Raw genomic sequence first — 19572 nt, forward strand, 5'->3', positions numbered from 1 at the left:
GCTGCCGAAGCGAGCACTTTTTTAGTTTAATGATAATGAAATTCTTTTCAAGATTCAGTGAAGGCGTTCTCTGTTGAAAAAATGAACATTGTTAAACATTAGCAGTTCATAATTCTTCTTCCATGCAAAATGATGAATAGTGTGCGGTTACTTTAACACTGCTTCACAAGGCTGGAAAGCTGAACTGGTCCCAGAGTCTTCAGAATGAATGTAAATTTTACAAAAGGAGTTATTTAATTTTCTAACTCACTTTAATGTACCTTCAATATCATTAGTATTAATCACGATCCTCACTTTTCTTTGAGAGCAGTGAACCAACTAATTCTTTAAAACTGAGGTATAAAAGAACCTCAATTTTAAAAGGCTCTCAAACCTTGAGATAGTTTGTAGGGTAAAGTTGGAATGTGACTACTTGAATTTCTAAACTACAGACTTCACAAAGTGTTAGGATTCTCTTTTCAGTTCTTGTTTTGTAAAAAGAATCTTTAGTCCGACTCAGATTCATTTTTCTTCACATCGGCTGGCAAAGAATGAACAAACTTCGCTGCAAATCAAAGTCCTGACAGTTATATTTCCCTAAGATAATTGCATGCTGCTTTGGAGTTTCCTTTTCCCCTCTGTTTCCTTTTGTTTTGACAACAAGATTCTGGGAAAATAATATACAAATGATAGCTATGCTGTCTTGAGTATACTGAATTTTAAAAATAAATAACTGTCGGACCAAAAAGCTTCCAGGAGCCTATGGAGTGAATTCTTTTTCCAAACTCTCACAAAACCAGATGTGGAAATGTTTAGCTAATTCCCCTCCCCATTCCCCATGCAAAGAGTTCATCTGTGTCTCTAAAGACATCAGAGGAGATGGGGAGGCAAAAATCCCGCCTGCTTCCAAGAAGGTTTGTGTTAGACTTCTCACTTTGCTCACTAACATCACAAAACTGATCTGGATTTCAGCTTTGTCTGTTTTCACGTCTTTTCTTCCTGAGATTTAAAATGTTTCATATTTAAACCAGTATTCAACTTCTTACTTGTAAGAGATTAAGTAGAGTTCGTGGACAAAACATTTAAAATCTACTCTTTTAGCAATTTTGAAATATATGTTATCACTAACTGTAGTCACCATGCTGTGCAAAAGACCTCAGGAACTTATTCCTCTGGTGTAACTGAAACTTTGTACCCTTTGACCAAAGTGGCTCTTTTCTCCATTTACACTTCTCACCTCAGGTCTCTGGTAACTGCTGGTCCACTCTCGACTTTTAGAAGTATGTGAGGTGATGGCTATAGTAAGTAGCTTGCTCTAATCATTCCACAACATATATAGGTATAGACAGAGATGGATATATGTACATATATTATACATAATGTTACATATTTTATATATAATACAAACGTACATATACAGAGGTACCTCATTTCACGAACTTAATTTGTTCTACAATTCTGGAAAAGATGGCCACGTTTGTGTTTATGTGGGAAAGGTGGCCATAGTCAGGTTTGCCACCCGATGCAGAGTTTGCAAACAAGAACCAAATTTTGCCAAATGCTTGTTTGCGAACCAAATTGTTTGTGAACAAAACCATTTGTGAACCGAGGTACCACTGTACATAATATAGCCTAATATCACATTGTTCCCCATAAATAGTTGGCTCTCTTTATCCACAGGGTCCACATTTTCAGATCAGAAATACACAGAAACATCTTATCTGTACAGAGCATGTACAGATGTTTCCCCTTGTCATTACTCCCTAAACAATACAGTACGTTTTGTGTGGTATGGGGCACTGAACACCAGCATTACTCTGAGCTACATCCTCAGCCTCTTTTATTTTGAAACAGAGTCTCACTAAGTCACTAAACTGCCCAGATTGGGGTCAAACTTGTGATCCTCCTGCCTCAGCCTCCCAGAGTGCTGAGATTAGTCATGCGCCCAGCTCCTGAGCAATGCAGCATAACAATCATTTACATTGCATTAGGAGTTCAAAGAAATCTAGTAATGATTTAAAGTATGTGGGAGGATTGTATAGGTTATATGTAAATACTATGCCATTTTACATAAAGGACTTGAGCATCCATGGATTTTGGTATCCTCAGAGTTCCTGGAACCCATCCCCATGGATACCGAGGTAATTATTAGTCAATATAAAAAAAAAAAACACCAGTGTTGAACTTTATAAGCAGCTCTTTTGGAAAAGGTGAATGAGAGTTACATACAGCTCTTCTTTCCTTGTTTGTTCATCTGGTTTTTGTGCCGATGCACAACATTCCTAAATGTGAGAAGAAAAGTAGGTTGTCTTTGGTTTCACAGGTATTACTAATCTAATTGTATCATTCTCTGGGACTGACACAGGTATCAGTTAAACACCCACACTTGCATTCTTCTGAACTTGATTAAAAGAACAGCTCTGATTACAGGGGGGACAAGCAATAAAGTTTATATTCAAAATGAAGCAGTTCATGATTTTTAAAATATCAATTTATTAGAAATTAGGCTTATTAGAGAGTTCTTGGAAAAAGGAAGAAAAACCTTGTTAAAGAAGCTAATGAGAAATGTATATGCATAAAGCACATCGAGAAAAACAGAAATCTACTTGTACTCTCTAGCTGCAAGGAAAGTAAACATTTTGCACCCAGGTGTTATGAGCAGCCTGGGGTTTGCCAGGCCTCTCTATAGCTTGGTTCAGGACAGTGTGTACCAATAGTTAAGCCCTGCTTGGTTAGACAAACGCATCTCAGCTCATTGCAGAGAGAATTTGCAATCAAGTCGAAACGAGGCTCTGGTGATGCAAACCCTGAGACCTGCTTTCTAACAGCCCAGTCTCCTAGCGAGAAGCTGGACAGTAGTCCCAAGGTGAGCATACCTGTCTTTGTTTGCATTATCTTTTCCTCAGTGCCCAACTCTCCCTCTGAAGATTTCTGAAGGCCTTAACTAGAATTCTGTCCACAGCCCCCAGGCCACTGTGCACAATCCAAAGTAAGACTAAAAGTACCTTCAGTTTGGTACCTCTCACAACCCTCCACTACCCATCTCCAGCCCCTGGGACAGTGATGGTGAACCTTTTAGAGCTTTCAAATGATGACAAGCAGCCGGCTGTGATAGGCCCACCCCATCACCACTGCCCTAGGCCTTCTTTTGCCTCTGCCTCCTGCAACCAGGGCCCATTTTCTCTCTCCCTTCTCCAGATCCCATCCTGCCAGCACATCTCAGTTAGGCATTAGAAAAACCAGCTGATGTGATGAATTCACACTGTGTTGTGACTTATAATCATCCTCACACACACACACTCTCTCTCTCTCACACACACACACACATACACACACACACACACATTCACCACTCTCCCCTTCCTTCCCTGGGAATTACAGGCAGCAGGGGAAGGGAGGCTGCCCTTTTCTGAGGACCTGTACTCAGCAAAAGGGAGCCAGCCCCAAAGTGTGGCATTGAGTTAAACATTAGCAAGCTCAATAGCAAGTACATTCTGCTCTCCTCCTAATCTCCAGGTTCCTCCCGCTCACCTCAGAGTCGCAAAGCCTTAAACTTAAGTCCAGCCGACTTCCTTTTAAAGCTTTTTCTGAGCCCAAAGGTATGCTGTCCCATGCATAGGCATCTTCGCTTATTGCTCGCATCTTATGGCAATTTGTTCCTGGCTTTAAGAAAATCAGAGAAAACAGATTCTGTCTTGTCCAAGTTTGGAGATTTGTACTAAATGAATCCCCAAACTCAATGAGGTCATGGATTCAAGAAGTGGGTGTGGGGAGGGAAGGTAGTCTGCAGTGATTGCTTGGGAGCTGTCTTGTTTCTCAGAGAATCCAGGCATTTTATAACTCTATTTGAATCATCTGAGAGAGGGAGGGGAAGACAGAAGAGTATAGGAAAGATGCTCAAGGGAAAGAGAGGAAATGGATGGCTTCATTCTCAGGACAAGAAAAGCATTACATTTGGGTGTCTGTTTTGGGGTTTGAACAACAAAAACAGAATGAAAGAATTGTTTCCTTATTATTCCAGGAACTATTTAAAAGGAAGGTTTTTGTTCAGGATCTATAGGCTGAAGCCATGAAACAAAGGAAAGGACAGACCAAGGAAAGGAGTAAGAAGGGGACTGAGACCATAGTGCAGTAGCGAGGGTATGATGAGTGATTTTCTCCACTTCCCAAAAGATTCTCAGCAAAAATCACTCATTCTTTTGGAGCAAGTGGTCTTCTAGGATGAGCCCACATCAGCACTTCCTTATTTTGGTTATTATTGTGTTTGTTTTGTTTTTCTGGGAGGGCAAGAGGTAAGGGGATAGGTTTTTTGCTTGCATTGCTGCTGTTTCTTTTGCTCTGTGAAAAGAAAAAAGAAAAAAAAAGGCAGCCATAGGAGAAATATTTCAGAATGGACAAAGGGGGAAAGGAAGGAGCCCAGCAAACCCCTTTGGCTTCTCTTTATACCCCAACACCCCGGAGAGAGTGGGGAGTCGTTCAGGAGAGAGGAAGATAGTAACAGCAGACGGTCCCAGTCAGAAACAAAGCATTCCATCCAGGCCACTGCACTTTTCTAGGGGGCCTTTATGCCATGGTTTCCATTAAAGAATGAAGCAAATTCATCAGTAGCAAAGAAAGAGAAGAGCTGCATTTTGCAACTGGGGAAAGAGGAAGAAAGAAGCATCTTGGGATGATCTTTTAGCCCAGTGCTTTGCACATAGCAGGCATTAAATAAATATTGAAGGAATGAATTCATTATATATGGGTCACTTATCTGGGATGGAAACAGAAGTGAACTCTGCACTTTGCGTACACACTTCCTTCTAAATTTTAGCCCTTTTCAACTTGACTCAAGTCATTTCTACCTTTAAAATGCCTGCCACTTTAAAAGATGGCAAAGGCAACAATACTATGGAGTGGTACCAGAGCTTCCTACTGAAAAAGAAAAGAAAAAGCTAGTGAACAGAAGACTCTAAAGCAAAATATTTTAGGAGATAATTTTTCAATGTGTAAAGTGCCCCATACTCCCTTTTAAGTAGTTTTAGTGTGTAATATGCATTGAAAGGCATAACATTGAAAACCAGCATGTTTTTATGTTTCTGCAGTTTCTCCACTTTACAAGGTGTCCCCATGAAGGTGTCAGGTAATCTTTTGGTCGTGATGACTTATGCTGGTACTGCTGGGGTTCATGAAGCACTTGTTTGATCACTTTTACATGAGACACTCACCAAAACCTCAATATGTGGTTGTCAGGGATAAACTACAACTTCTTCTTATGTTTTTGTTTAATTAAATCTGTTGCTAACAAACAAGGCAATAAGGAGGTGTTCGTTATTATGATCTATGAGAGGACATCGCAGCCCTTAAGGTGGACAGTGTTGCCAATTTGAATTAAACTATATCTCCACTCTCTTTATTTAATGTTTGACACAAAAACTGTTTTGTTTTGGTCTCATGTTGGGATTACACACAAAAGTATGCCGTTCTGATCAATGTAGTGTCTCATTATACACACGAGGAAGGATAGTTATTTTAGACCAAACAACATGGCAAAGTCCCTTGCAGAAGCCAATGTGGGCTTAGGGGTGTAGCCCAGTGGCACAACACTTGCCTAGCAAGGGAGAGGCCCTGAGTTCCATCCCCAGCACTGCAAAAAAAAAAAAAAAAAGTCCACTGTACTCACCAATAACCAATACACATGTACATTCCAACAATAAAATTAAAATTCAGTTGTATCTCACATGAATTGTTTCTTCTTCTTAATGCTTTAGAAACAGCCTTTTACTTAAAAAGGATCATATTTGAACTTTCGCTCGGATTTCAGATGACTTTCCCCTTGTGTTTTTTGTCTGTTGTAGAAATCCTCACTGGGCAGCTTCCTGGTTCCTGTGGGGTTTTACCACATTGTCTGCAAGGATGAAAGCTTTCAAGTTGGTAAGAGAGATGCTCTTCCTCACCATCATGTTTTCAGCCTGTTGTGCAGAAATTCCAGTGACTGTGCTGTGCTCCCTGGACTGGTTTATGGTCACAGTACACCCCTTCATGTGGAATGATGATGTGTATGTACACTTTTATGAGCTGCACTTGGGCCTGGGTTGCCCTCCAAACTATGTTCAGCCACACATCTACCAGTTCACCTACCGCGTTACTGAATGTGGCATCAGAGTCAAGGCCGTCTCTCCGGACATGATCATCTACAGCACCGAGCTACACTACGCTTCTAAAGACACATCATCTAAGTATGTGATCCCAGTGTCGTGTACTACCCCCCGACATTCCCCTTGGCTCACAGTGTCCCACTCCAGGCGAGTAGCCAGCCAGAGTGCAGCCTCAGCCCATAATGGTGAGATGCGCTACCCAGAGCCCAGCTTGTCACTGCCCAGCCAAAGAGCCCACTGCGATTGTAGATTTTGTGTCTTCAGTGAAGAGCATGTTCAGGCCCCTCATCGCCAAGCAGAGGCTCAGGAGGCTTGTCCTGTGCAGTCATCTTATTTTTCTTCTATTTCTGAGGATTAGTGTCTTCACTCGGATGATCTGACTGAACTCATGTGATCCCCAAGGGTTGCCTGAGTTTCCTGAAGATGTTTCTCGAGTTAACATGTAGTATATTCTAATTTCAGAAAAGTAAGTCCCATTATGGCCCTCTCTGAGGGAAATTTTGAGAAAGAGCAACTCATGGAAACTTTATGATTACACCTTTTAAAAAAATTTTACATCTTTTTAAAGAAACAATATAAAATTGTGATGGCATAAAAATATCAGTTGAGTGTTTTTATTTAATAAGCCTATATATAGCTTTAACTATGGTCAAACTCTATTCTAAATAGTTTGCAAACATTAGTGCCTGGACTCTTTTCTCTAGAATGACTTATGTCTTCTTTATGGTCCTCTAAGAAAGCCTTCTTCATCTGCATCTCTCTGGTTCTATCCCCATTTCACTTATTCTCAGCACCACTAACTTGGAACTTAGCTTCTTGCTTTCTTAGTTTGATCTGTAGCTGTATTGCTTTTCATAAGTTGCACTAGTGATTTTAAAACCACCAGTGGTCCCAAGGACCATACAAGTCTCATCCCACCAGCTCTAGATGGTAGATTCCTGTGACTAAGAGCTGAATCTTATACTTTGGTCACAGATTGATATACTTTGGACGGAAGTCCCCCCTCCTCCCAGTATCTATGATTAGAAATTTTTCACTGAAGTTTGGCTGTCCATTAGCTTTCTCAAAGGCTTGGGGGAATGAGAGTAAGTGAATTGTTCAACAAATACTTACTATTCAGTGCTACTACGTACCAGGCATGGCTCTAGGCATTGAGGATGTGGCAGTAAGCACAAAAGGACTCAGAGAAATTGAGATCACACAGCTAGCTGATGGGCAGATAAGTAAGTGAACAATGATAAAGTCAGATGATAGACAATTCTATGAAGAACTTGCAACAAAGAGACATGCGGGAAGCAGAGTAAGGAGCCTCTGAGGACTCATGACTTGAACTGAATCATGAGTATGAAGAAGGAGCCAGTCCTGGGATGGTCTGCAGAGAAAACAATCCAGAAAGTAGATGCATTTTATTTAACCCTCTCCACAGCCCTATGAATAGTCTTACCACACCCATTTTCAAATCAGAAAACTGAAGCATAGAGTGATTAAGAAGGCCACACACCTATTGAGAAGCAGACTATTTCAAAGCATCATGGTGTACACCATAAATTTATACAATTTTGTTTGTCAATAAGAATTAGTGTTTAATGAAGTGGACACTGTTTTAGTGCAGTGTTTATACATGTTAATATTGGCAAAGTGTTTTAATTGATGAGTAAATATGACAAACACAGTCATGAGTGAAGAAACATAGCGATTCACTTAAAGATCCCTTGCTCCTCCTTGAGGAAAACCAGATGATCTTGGAAGCAGTGTATTCATGCAACAAATGTTTATTACATTTGTCCTATGTGCCGGGCACTATGATAGAAGCCAAGGATGCAATGGCAAACAAGACTAACACAGTCTAATGGGAGTGGGGTGGACAAGTAAAAATGCCTGAGGGGCTAGAAGCTATTCCAACCAAGCTAGTCCAGAGAATGGGCCTATACAAAGCCATGGAGGACCTGGGCTGAGGTCATAGGTAAAACTGCAAGTAGTCTAATCCAATACAATGGAGGCAGGGTGAAGGGACAGATGATGGCTATGAGCAATGGAGCCAGAGAAGCAGCCAAAGATGAGTTATGTACAGACAAGGAGCACTTCCTTGCCCCATTCTCTCCTCAGAAGCTTATAGATCCTTAAACATGAAAACACACACAAGCAACTTGTTAAATAATCAATGTTAAACATATTAGGCCCACTGTGTGCTAGCTGAGCATTTCACAACTGCAAGGGGCAATCTTCACAATGACATCCATTGGGTGTGTGTAGTGTGTCAGACTCAAAAGAGACCCAAAGCAAACTTGGTAATGATCATACTTACCGTGTGCCAGACATATTATTCATATCATCTCATTTAGGCTTCACAATAGCTCCGTAAAGGAAAGATGATTTTCCCTGTTTTATAGATGAGGAGTCTGAAGCCCAGAGAAACTGAGCTTGCTTGTGTGGTTAGTAAATTAGCATCACTGGTACACAGATCCGGTTTATCCCAATACAAAGTCTACTTTCACTTTTATATTCATTATGGTTTACATTTTTTCCAGAAAATTAGTGAGTATTTATTATTCTAGTTCATAGACTTTGAAATTATTTAAAGGCAGTTCATAAAAAACAATATATAAAATTTAACAAGTGCTCTGAGGTAATCCACAAAGCTGTTCTTCTTACAAATGCACAATTTCCTTTCGTTAAGTGGCTAATGAGGGTTGCATAAATTTTGAAATATCCCCCAAAATTCACATGCTAAAGACTTGGTTGCTAGCTGATGGGCTTGTTAGAGAGCAACTGCATCTCTTATCAAGTGGCTGGATCCATTGATGAGATCATAATTTGATGGCATTATTGGAAGATGATGGAAACAGGAGGTGAGATCTAGTTGAAGGAAGTGGGGGCACGACCTTGAGGACTATATCTGGTTTCTGGTCCCTTCTTCTTGAGTTCTTTCCCTTTCTCTCTGCTTCCTGGTTGCCAGGAGATGAGCAGCTTTCTTCTGTCTGACCCTTCTGCCATGATGTTTCTGCCTTATCATGGGCCTAAAAGCAATGGAACCAGCTGACCATGGAGTAAAACCTCTGAAACTGTGAGCCAAAATAAATTTTGCCTCCTTTCAAGTGGTTTATGTCAGGTATTTGGTCACAGTGATGAAAAGAAAGTTGACCATAAAATACCCAACACACCCCCCCCCATCCAGAGAAGAGAATCTTCCGTGGGGATGTAAGATACAGGAAGATTTTCTGGTAGAGGTAAGCACTGACCCCATTCTTTGAAGACAAGGAAGACTTAGCTAAGCAAAGGAGAGGAGGAGGAGGAGAAAGAATCTCTGTGAGCATAAGCATTGAGACAGGGTAAACAAGTGCACTATGTTGAGGGGAGGGCACCTAAGGGGACAACAGCTCTAACTTAGGTGAGAGGAGATAAGGATAGAAGATGAAGAGAGGAGTTGAAGGGTAGGAAGAGAAGAAAATGAGAACCATTTCAAGTGAATAACAAGAAGATTTCATTTATTTTAGCTCACAGTCGCAATTAAGAGATAATTGAGTAGGACAGCTGAATTTGGAGTGTGGAAACCTCCAGACCTTGAAGCAGGGAGGACAGGCTTCATGGAAGACATAAGACTTAAACTAAGCTCTGTTCTGCTTGACAGTATATATGTAAAAAAGAAGAGATTGATTCAAAAAAGATGTCACCATTTGGAGCCCTGGAGGCTCAGAAGACATGGTATGCTGTAGATTTCAGTAAGGAAATTGGGGTTAGGGAAGATGATAGGGATGAAGAATTGTCTAGGTTGTACCTGTTGAGTCTGAGGCAATAGCAACATCCAAAGTGGGTATGTCCAGGAATCACCTCAAGAAATGGAGCTGCAGCTCAAGTAAGGGGTGATTACGAGGGATTAAATCTCAAGGGAATGACTTCAAGGTATCATTATGAAAAGTATAGAAGAATAGATAGCAAAGAAGACAGAAGACAAGTAATCAGAGTTGGAATAATAAGCATAACTCATGAAATTCTAGTGAAAAAGACTGGGTGGGCTGTAGACTCCAGTGTAACAGATAAAATAGGATGGAATAAGCCAAGTATTCATGAAATCGGGCACTTTTCAATTGGACCTTAAATGAAAGGTAAAATAACATCAGGTGAAAATAGAGTGGCAGGACATTCTAGGCAAAGGGATCAGGCAAGAATAAATATGCAAAGAAACACTGTAGTAAAGAATCATATTTTGCATGAGTTGATAACCCTGTATAATTAAGCACAATTTTTCAAAATTCAATAGTAACCTGTACATGTTCAGTTGGACATATCTTTAACTCAATAAGTGTGTACTTTGACCATTTCAGGGGCATATTTGATATTCTCAACTCAATTGTATGCTTCTTGTGCTTGAAGGAGTCTGTCTCCTATTTGTTTGTTTGTTTTGCACTTAATAGTACATGGTGAAGGTATCCAGTAGATACCTTCTTCCTGGTGCTAAGAAAGGGCCTCAAAGCCCATAAACAAAGAAACCATTCTAAAGATGGACAGATCAAAACATTTTAAGAAAAAAACTGCATGTTAATTGACTAATTTTATTGCCTTTTGAAACACCATTTCCAAAGAATGTTTTCCTCCTTTATTGTAATAATTTTCAGTTAATTTTTAAGGTGACATGATTTATAAAAATCCATCACACAGTGTTCATCATACTTGGGATAATAATAACAAATACTTTGTTGCCATCAAAAGAAATGAATATTTTCACCTTTCAATCTCTGGGAAAGCCAAAACTGTCTGAAACCATTTGTTAAGATAATTGCTTGTCAAATACTTAAAAATTAGAGCCATAATGAGATTTTTCTTCCATAAAAGGAGACTCAAAGTAATGTTCAAATTTTGTTATTGTAGCCTGAAAATAGCAAGTCAGATTTTTATAAATCTGTATACAGTATACATAAATGTCAAGGGCAAAAAGACTTTTATCCCTAATTTTAATGTGAATCCATTTTTGTAATGCATATAAATACCTCATCCCTCTATTTCTTCACTAGTAATGAAAGCCTGCTCAAACATTAAACTGACCACAGTACTGTCACATACACACTGACACACACACACACACACACACACAGCATGTTCATAAGAAATACAATATCAAGAGACAAGTGTTTATTGTAAAGAGAAGGCTGACTTTCACAAAGACGTCTGTTAGTTCTAATTAGTGTTAATCATTATGATGGATCTCTACAATATCCTGTTTAAATTGTAATTATAGTTGTTTATTCCGAGAGAGAGAGAGAGAGACACTCAGTCCTATGATTTTCTAAAATGTTTACAAAATAAAACAAATGAGATTAGATTTCAGTTTATAAACTCATATTAGTTAGGCAAGTACTGGACCTTCTGTATTAGTTATCTATTGCTGAATAACAAATTACCACCAAACAACAAGTCTTTATTGTCTCATAGGTTCTGTGGATCAGGAATCTGGGGAGGATTTAGTTAGGTGCCTCTTGGTCAGGGGCTCTTGTGAGCTGCAGCCACAATCAACACAAGTCTTATTTGGAACGGAGAATCTATTCCCAAGCTCACTGAAGTGGCTGTTGGCAGGATACGTGACTTCCTCTCTTCTGGCCTTCTCCATAGGCTTTCTCTTTTTTTTTGGCTTTTGTACCGGGGATCGAACTCAGGACCTTGTGCTTTCGAGGTCCATAGGCTTTCCAAGAATCCTCATGACACGGCAGGTGATGAAGAGAGAGAAGGGAATATGAAGGGGAAGGAATGAAAGAGGCCTCGGGACTCCACAGCATATTTTGTATCTCAGTCTCAGAAGATACATCCCATCACTTCTGTCCTATTTGTTAGAAGAATCTCTAGGTCCCATCCACACACTCAAGAGGGAATTACACAAACCAGGGTGTGGAGGTCCCTGGGAACCACTGTACAGGCTGCTACCACCCCATCAATCTGATCACACTGGAAAATCCCACAAGTACATTCTTCAACTGATTTATGTATTTATGTAAATATATGTGTTCATATAGTACAATACTCCCTAATTTATTCATGTAAATACATATGGCAAGACACCAACTGGGTGGAAAAATACAGGCTATGTCACTGCTGCATCTTTGCCTCAGTTATATTTTCTTTCTTCTGGGAAAATAAGGTTTACAAGATGCAAGTTGAAGGACTGACTGGTTAAAATCATTCCACAGAAAGCTCCTATTTCTTTTTCTTTCTTTCTTTTTTTTTTTTTTTTTTTTTTGGTGCCAGGGATCGAACTCAGGTCCTTGTACTTGCGAGGCAGGCGGTGGAACCACTGAGCTAAATCCCCGGCCCCAAAAGCTCCTATTTGCTTTTATGAAAGGACACTAATAATGCCATTTAAACCCTAAAGAAGAAAGTATAAAATAGAAAAGAAAAAATATAAATGATGACACTTGGTAGAAGCTCTAATATTGTTTCTAATGGTACCCATATTAGTAATAATACAAACTCAACAATCCTCTAAAGTGGGAAAGGGGGGTCCAATGTAATGACAATCTGTGCTCTGTATCTACAGGTTCCAAACCCATGGGTTCAGTAACCATGGGTCAAAATATTCAAAAAAGATTTTTGTCTGTACTGAACCTGTACAGACTTTTTTCCTGTTATTATTCCCTAAACAATACAGTATAACAACCATTCACATAGCATTTACCTTGTGCTAGGAATTTTAAGTAATCTGGAGACGATTCCAAGTACGCATGCATTTTTCATAGCTCATTTGATATATTTTATTTTGATCACCCAGGTATTTTGCTTTGTTCTTACCCAATTCTGGTTTGGCCATTGGTGAGGTTCATGTAACTTACCTGAAGGGTGATGCAGGAAATCAAAGTACCTTACGGAATTATGAAACACCAGTGGCTGAAAGGGGCTAACCTGGCAGAAGCTGCTGGTACCATTGTGGGAGGGTACAGATTTCTGGAAGGGAAATGACAGGCTGGCCCTTTGCTTCATGGCTTTGTCAGCATTTATGTGTTGATGTCCTGTAACAAGAAAGGAGGAATTGCTCTGAATCAAAGAAGTAAATGCTAATGGCAGCTTTCAAATATAAAGGAACATAAACGAATCCTTGTCATCCATCTAGAAATACACCATTTGAAGGCACTGGTATTCTACAGCTACTAGGAGAAATGTTTAAATTATCAAGGTCATTTTCAATGTTGTTTTAACTTGGTCACATACACTTAATCATATAAATGCCATACTAATGTAAATTATTCACCTTTTACAGTTAAAATTTTTGACTTTTAGCCCAATATTTCTTTCTATCAGGAAGTCTTTAAGGTCTGTCTACAACTTAAACATATATGCATACACACATATCTTTAAAAGAAAAGTTTCTTTGCCACGTGATGCCCACAGGACATTTATTCTATTTTCTTAGCTGCATTGCATGACCAAACACAAAATGAACCCGGAGAGAGAGAGAAAGGAGACAAGTCCTAATGCCACAGTGAGGCTGGCTGGGGTCAGAGAAATTCTAGCCCTTGTCATTGTCAAGGGTGGGTCAGATTAGGAACAAATTAACCTAAAAGTCAGCCTCAATGTCATGCCTACACCAACGCCCTGTAATAATTTACAGTCTACAATCAAAATAAAATAATCTCTTCAAAAACCTTCTGCTTTTATGGCTCAAACTACAAATTAATTCTCATTTTTGTTTTGTATTTCATCTGCTTTAACTTTCACTCCACTAAAGTGGAAAAAAATCACATTCTTCTGATGATAGATATATCTAAATTTTAACTAAGTGGTGATGTTTTAATTCCATAAAAATATTTAATGAATTTTTTTAAACTGCCAGTGAAAAAGAACATTCTCCAGTTGGAAGACTCTGTTACTACCAAAAAGTAGTTAGGCTCAATATAGGCAGAAAGTATGTACCAGGGATTTAGCTCGTTGGTGCCAAGCCTGCCTCTCAAGTGCAAGGTCCTGAGTTCAATCCCTGGTATCGGAATGTATTTTCAATTCTCCCTTCCATCAAATCAGCATATGATAGTGAGTTTCTGGATTATTTCAATTAATTTTTGTCTGAAATTTACGTATATTTTGGAACATGCTTTTATGACCAGTTTCACAGGAAATTGATTAATATTTAAAAGTCCATTAAAATCATGTGTGTGCTTGTGCCTGTGTAAGAGAAAAGGATGAAGGGCCAGGGATTTAGCTCAGTAGCACCGTACCCACCTCCACAAGCACAACGTCCTGAGTCCAATTTCCGTACCAAAAAAAGAGAGAGAGAGAGAAAAGGATGAAGGAAGGAGGGAGAGAGTAGCTGGTGGAAGGGGACACCTAGCATATCCCTTGGTATATAATCAGCAAAAAGGAAGTAGCTGTTCCCACCCTTTCTCTTCCTAAATGAGAAAATTGACTCCTGTGTGCCCTGAGACTGAGATATTTCAATTATTGAGATAGACATAGGTTTACCATCATTTGTGCTTAGTTCACAGGGTTACTATTTAAGCTAAGTGATCTGTCGAAGCACTGTTTTTGTTTCACCATGCCCTTATCCAAGGCCCTTTGAAGGCTTAATTCCATATTATTACAGCGATGGGTTTCAAATGCCAGTCCCAGTTGGACTTCTGTTAAGTCAACATGACCACTTTTGTCAGCACCAAGGATACTGAAAGACACTTAAGCCACTGCTGCTGCTGCAGGGTGTTAGTCATTATCTCTATCAAAAAAGTGCCTTTTTTCACCCTCTATCCATTTCTTCTTTTTCTTTCTTGGGTTTGTGTTCATTTGACAAATAGGTCTGAGACATCAACTGATGTAGGTTATTCCACAAGTGCTGAGAAGACACTTATAAATAGACATATCCCTGCCATCTAGGCACTACCAGTCTGCTAAAGAAGACAATCTCTGCTAGCTCATAGGACATGTCTAAGCAAATGTAAAAGACCTGAAGTTACCCCCTGTATATTATCAGACCATAGTGCAATAAAATTGGAGATCAATAATGTAAGAAACCACAAAACACCCACAAACACATGGAAACTGAATAATACCCTCTTGAACAAGCAATGGGTCACAGAAGTAATTAAAGAAGAAATTAAACAGTTTCTACAAGTAAATGAAAATGCCAGTACAACATAAAGGAATCTATGGGACACAATGAAAGCAGTTCTACATGGGAAATTCATAGCAGTGAATGCACATATTAGGAAAACAGAGAAAAATCAGATAAATAACCTAATGCAGAACCTCAAGCTCCTAGAAAAAGAAGAGCATAATGAATCCAAAGCTCTTACAAGAGAGGAAATTATAAAGATCAGGGCAGAAATCAATGCAATGGAGACTAAGAGAACAATACAAAAAATAGATGAATCAAAGAGTTGGTTTTTTGAAATAATAAATAAAATCAAACCTTTAGCCAACCTTATCAAAAAAAGGAAAGAAAAGGCACAAATACTTGCAATTAAGAATGAAAAAGGTGAAGTCACAACAGATCCAACAGAAATCCAGAGGATCATCAATACCTACTTTGAGAACCTCTACTCCAATAAAATGGAAAACACAGAAGAAATGGGCAGATTCCTAGATACATACGAATTGCCAAAGTTAAATGAAGAAGATATAGAAATTCTAAACACACCAATTAAAATGAGTGAAATTGAAAATGTAATAAAATATTTACCAACAAAGAAAAGCCCAGATCCATATGGCTTCACTGCTGAATTTTATAAGACATTTAAAGAAGAACTAATGCCATTACTCTTTAAACTCATCAAGGAAACTGAAAGGGAAGCAAGGCTTCCAAACTCATTCCTGGAAGCAAGTGTTACTTTGATTCCAAAACCAGGGAAAGACCCAACCCAAAAAGAGAACTACAGGCCAATCTCCCTAATGAACATAGATGGAAAAATCCTCAACAAGATACTGGCAAACAGAATACAGAGGGTCATCAAGAAGATCACACACCCTGACCAAGTCGGATTTATCCCAGGGATGCAAGGATGGTTCAACATTTGTAAATCAATAAATGTAATACACCATATTAACAGAGTGAAAGACAAAAACCATATGATCATCTCAACAGATGAAGAAAAAGCATTTGACAAAATCCAACACCCATTCATTAAAAAAACCCTACAGAAAATTGGAATAGAAGGTCTTTATCATAACCTGATTAAGGCTATCTATGAAAAACCAACAGCCAACATCATACTAAGTGGTCAAAAATTGAAAACTTTCACACTAAATTCAGGAACAACACAAGGATGCCCACTATCACCACTCCTGTTCAATAGAGTTCTGGAAACATTAGCCACAGCAATTAGAAAGGAGAAAGAAATAAAAGGAATAAAGATAGGAAAAGAAGAAGTTAAACTGTCATTATTTGCTGACGATATGATACTTTATATAGAAGACCCAAAAAACTCTGCCAGAAGACTTCTAGACTTAATTGACAGATTCAGTAGAGTAGCTGGATACAAGGTCAACACTCAAAAAACAATAGCCTTCTTGTACACAAATAACAGACTCACCGAGAGAGAAATTAGGGAAACAATTCCTTTTATAATAGCATCCAAAGAAATGAAATATCTAGGAATCAATCTAACAAAAGAAGCAAAAGACCTCTACACTGAAAACGACAGCACTCTGAAAAAAGAGATCAAAGAGGATATAAGAAAATGGAAAGATATCCCTTGCTCCTGGGTAAGAAGAACCAATATAGTGAAAATGACCATACTTCCAAAACTACTATATAGATTCAATGCAATGCCAAATGAAATTCCAACAATATACTTCACAGAACAAGAGAAAATAATCCAAAAATTCATTTGGAACAAGAAGAGACCTAGAATAGCTAAAGCAATTCTAAGCAACAGAGACATGGCTGGGGGTATCATAATCCCTGAAACTATACTACAAAGCTACTGTGATAAAATCAGCATGGTACTGGCAAAGGAACAGACCTGAGGATCAGTGAAATAGATTAGAAGATGCAGAAACAACTCCAGACATGCTCAGCCACCTCATCTTTGACAAAGGAGCCAAACACCATCATTGGAGGAAAGAGAGCCTATTTAATAAATGGTGTTGGAAAAACTGAATTTCAACTTGCCAAAGATTAAAACTTGCCCCATACCTATCTCCATGCACTAAACTAAGATCGAAGTGGATTAAAGATCTAAATATTAAGACAGAAACACTAAACTTGCTGGAAGATAAGTTAGATAGAACACTTGAAGACATTGGCATAGGAAAAGACTTCATGAACAAAGCCTCAGCAGCACGGGAACTAGCAGAAAGAATCAACAACTGGGATCTCATCTTACTAAAAGCTTCTGCACTGCAAAAGAAACCACCAACAGAGCTAACAGACAAACTACAATATAGGAAAAAAATTTTAGTAGCTGTACCTCAAAGGACTACTACCTAGAATATATAAAGAATTGAAAAAAATCAGACCTCCTAATTCAAAGACCTAATCCAAAAATGGGCATCTGAAATGAACAGACATTTCTCAGACAAAGAAGTAAAAGCAGCAAACAAATATATGACAAAATGTTCAACATCACTGGTCATTCGAGAGATGCAGATGAAAACAACCTTGAGATTCCACCTCACCCCAGAAAGAATGGCTGCTATCAAGAAATCAACCAATAACAAATGCTGGCAGGGGTGTGGGGAGAAAGGAACCCTTCTCCATTGTTGGTGGGAGTGCAGACTGGTGCAACCACTATGGAAGTCAGTATGGAGATACCTCAAAGAACTAGGACTAGAGGTCCCATTTGACCCAGCTATTCTCCTGCTGGGTATCTTCCCAAAAGAATTAAAAGAATCATACCACAGTGATATATGTACACCCATGTCCATAGCGGCACAGTTTGTAATAGCTAAAGCTTGGAAGCAGCCCAAGTGCCCATCAACTGGAAACTGGATAAAGAAAATGTGGTTTTCTTATAAAATGGAGTACTACTCAGCCATAAAGAACAAAAAACTAGAGTCATTTATAGCTAAATGGATGCATATCGAGGCCATACTCTTAAGTGAAATAAATAGGACACACATGTGTAAATACTGAATAGTTTCTCTAGTGTGAGAAATTGATAGTGTAAACAAGGGTTAAAATGATTAAAACGAATAATTGATAATTTGAAATAGGAAAAAATGTCCAAAGACAAAGGGGTGAAGGGAGGGGAAGGGGAAAGGAAAAGAGGGAAAGGAAAAACTATGAGAAAAGAAAAAAAAATGGAAACAAAGTCTATGTAAATAGGGAAGGGTGGAGGGGGTGAAGGGCACACAGGTAATGGGAAAAAAATAAGAACAAAGATATATCATGTACCGGTACAGACACCCAATGATAAATGTAAATGAATTGTATACCTAAAATGTACCAATAAAAGAACTAAAAAGAAAACAGAAAAAAAAAGAAGACAGTCTCAGCATAACACTTCTTTAAAGCTCAAGATGGGAGAGGAGCAGCTAACTCCAACTCTGAGGCCAACTGAGAAGGACTCAAGGAAGAGGTGGCATTTATCTGGGCCTTGAAGGATGAGGAAATGGGAGGAACAGACTTCTGCTGCAAAGGGGTAGGGTGTGCACCCAGAGGAGCAGATGGCAGCCAGGTTGGAGAGGGCCTTGAATGCCTTTAGAAATTATACTTTGAAGTCATGCGATTTTTGTGCCAAGGATCAATGTGATAAAAATTGTAGGCAAAACTCAGGATCACACAGAGAGAGGCAGAACTCAGCTGAGAGACAAGTGGTGGAACTGAGATGGTCACTTTGGTGACCTAGTAGTGGTAGGTTGCAGATTTCAACTTGAGGGCACACTTTCAGGAGGGGATCTTTTATTTTTTTTTCCATTTAGTTTATTGGTACATTTTAGGTACAATACAGTCACATTCATCATTGGGATCTTGTACCTGTACATGATGTATCCTCGTTCTTATTTTTTTCCCCATTCCCTCCCCTCCCTTCACCCCCTCCACCCTTTCCTATTTACAAAGACTTCGTTTCCATGTTTTTCCTTTTCTCATCTTTTTTCTCTTCCCTTCCTTCCTTTCCCCTTTTCCTCCCACTTTCCCTACTCCTTTAGACCTTTTCTTCCTATTTCACAATATCAATTATACATTTTGTTCCTTATTTACACTTTTAGTTTTTCACACCAGAGAAACCATTTGCTATTTACACATGTGTGTCCTATTTATTTCACTTAAGAGTATGGCCTCAATGTGCATCCACTTAGCTATAAATGTTTCTAATTTCTCATTCTTTATGGCTGAGTAGTACTCCATTTTATAGAAAAACCACATCTTCTTTATCCAGTCTCCAGTTGATGGGCAATTGGGCTGTTTCCAAGTTTTAGCTATTACAAACTGTTCTGCTGTAAACATGGGTGCACATATATTGCTGTGGTATGATTCTTTTAATGCTTTTGGGAAGATACCCAGCAGGAGAATAGCTGGGTCAAATGGGACCTCCAGCCCTAGTTCTTT

General features: G+C 38.9%; 1 protein-coding gene and 1 long non-coding RNA gene across 3 annotated transcripts in view; one reads left to right on the forward strand and one right to left on the reverse strand.

Annotated features, from left to right (window-relative positions):
* Plac1 (placenta associated 1) overlaps nt 1-6702 on the forward strand; it is a 176512-nt gene extending 169810 nt beyond the window's left edge. Inside the window, exon 3 of the mRNA XM_004921149.4 lies at nt 5817-6702. Coding sequence (XP_004921206.2) covers nt 5875-6474 — 600 coding nt within the window. The 5' untranslated portion in view covers nt 5817-5874 and the 3' untranslated portion in view covers nt 6475-6702. The remainder of the gene's footprint in view (nt 1-5816) is intronic.
* Nucleotides 6703-12302: 5600 nt separating this feature from the next.
* The window catches only part of LOC147821567 (uncharacterized), a 45373-nt gene continuing 38103 nt past the window's right edge, over nt 12303-19572 (reverse strand). For both annotated transcript variants that reach the window (XR_015446837.1, XR_015446836.1), the window contains one exon: nt 12303-13108. This is a non-coding gene — a long non-coding RNA (uncharacterized LOC147821567). The remainder of the gene's footprint in view (nt 13109-19572) is intronic.

This window comes from Heterocephalus glaber, unplaced genomic scaffold (genome assembly GCF_053883595.1).
Source record: "Heterocephalus glaber isolate CG9 unplaced genomic scaffold, H.glaber_assembly_v1.0 deba00001729, whole genome shotgun sequence".
Classification (NCBI taxonomy): Eukaryota; Metazoa; Chordata; class Mammalia; order Rodentia; family Bathyergidae; genus Heterocephalus; species Heterocephalus glaber.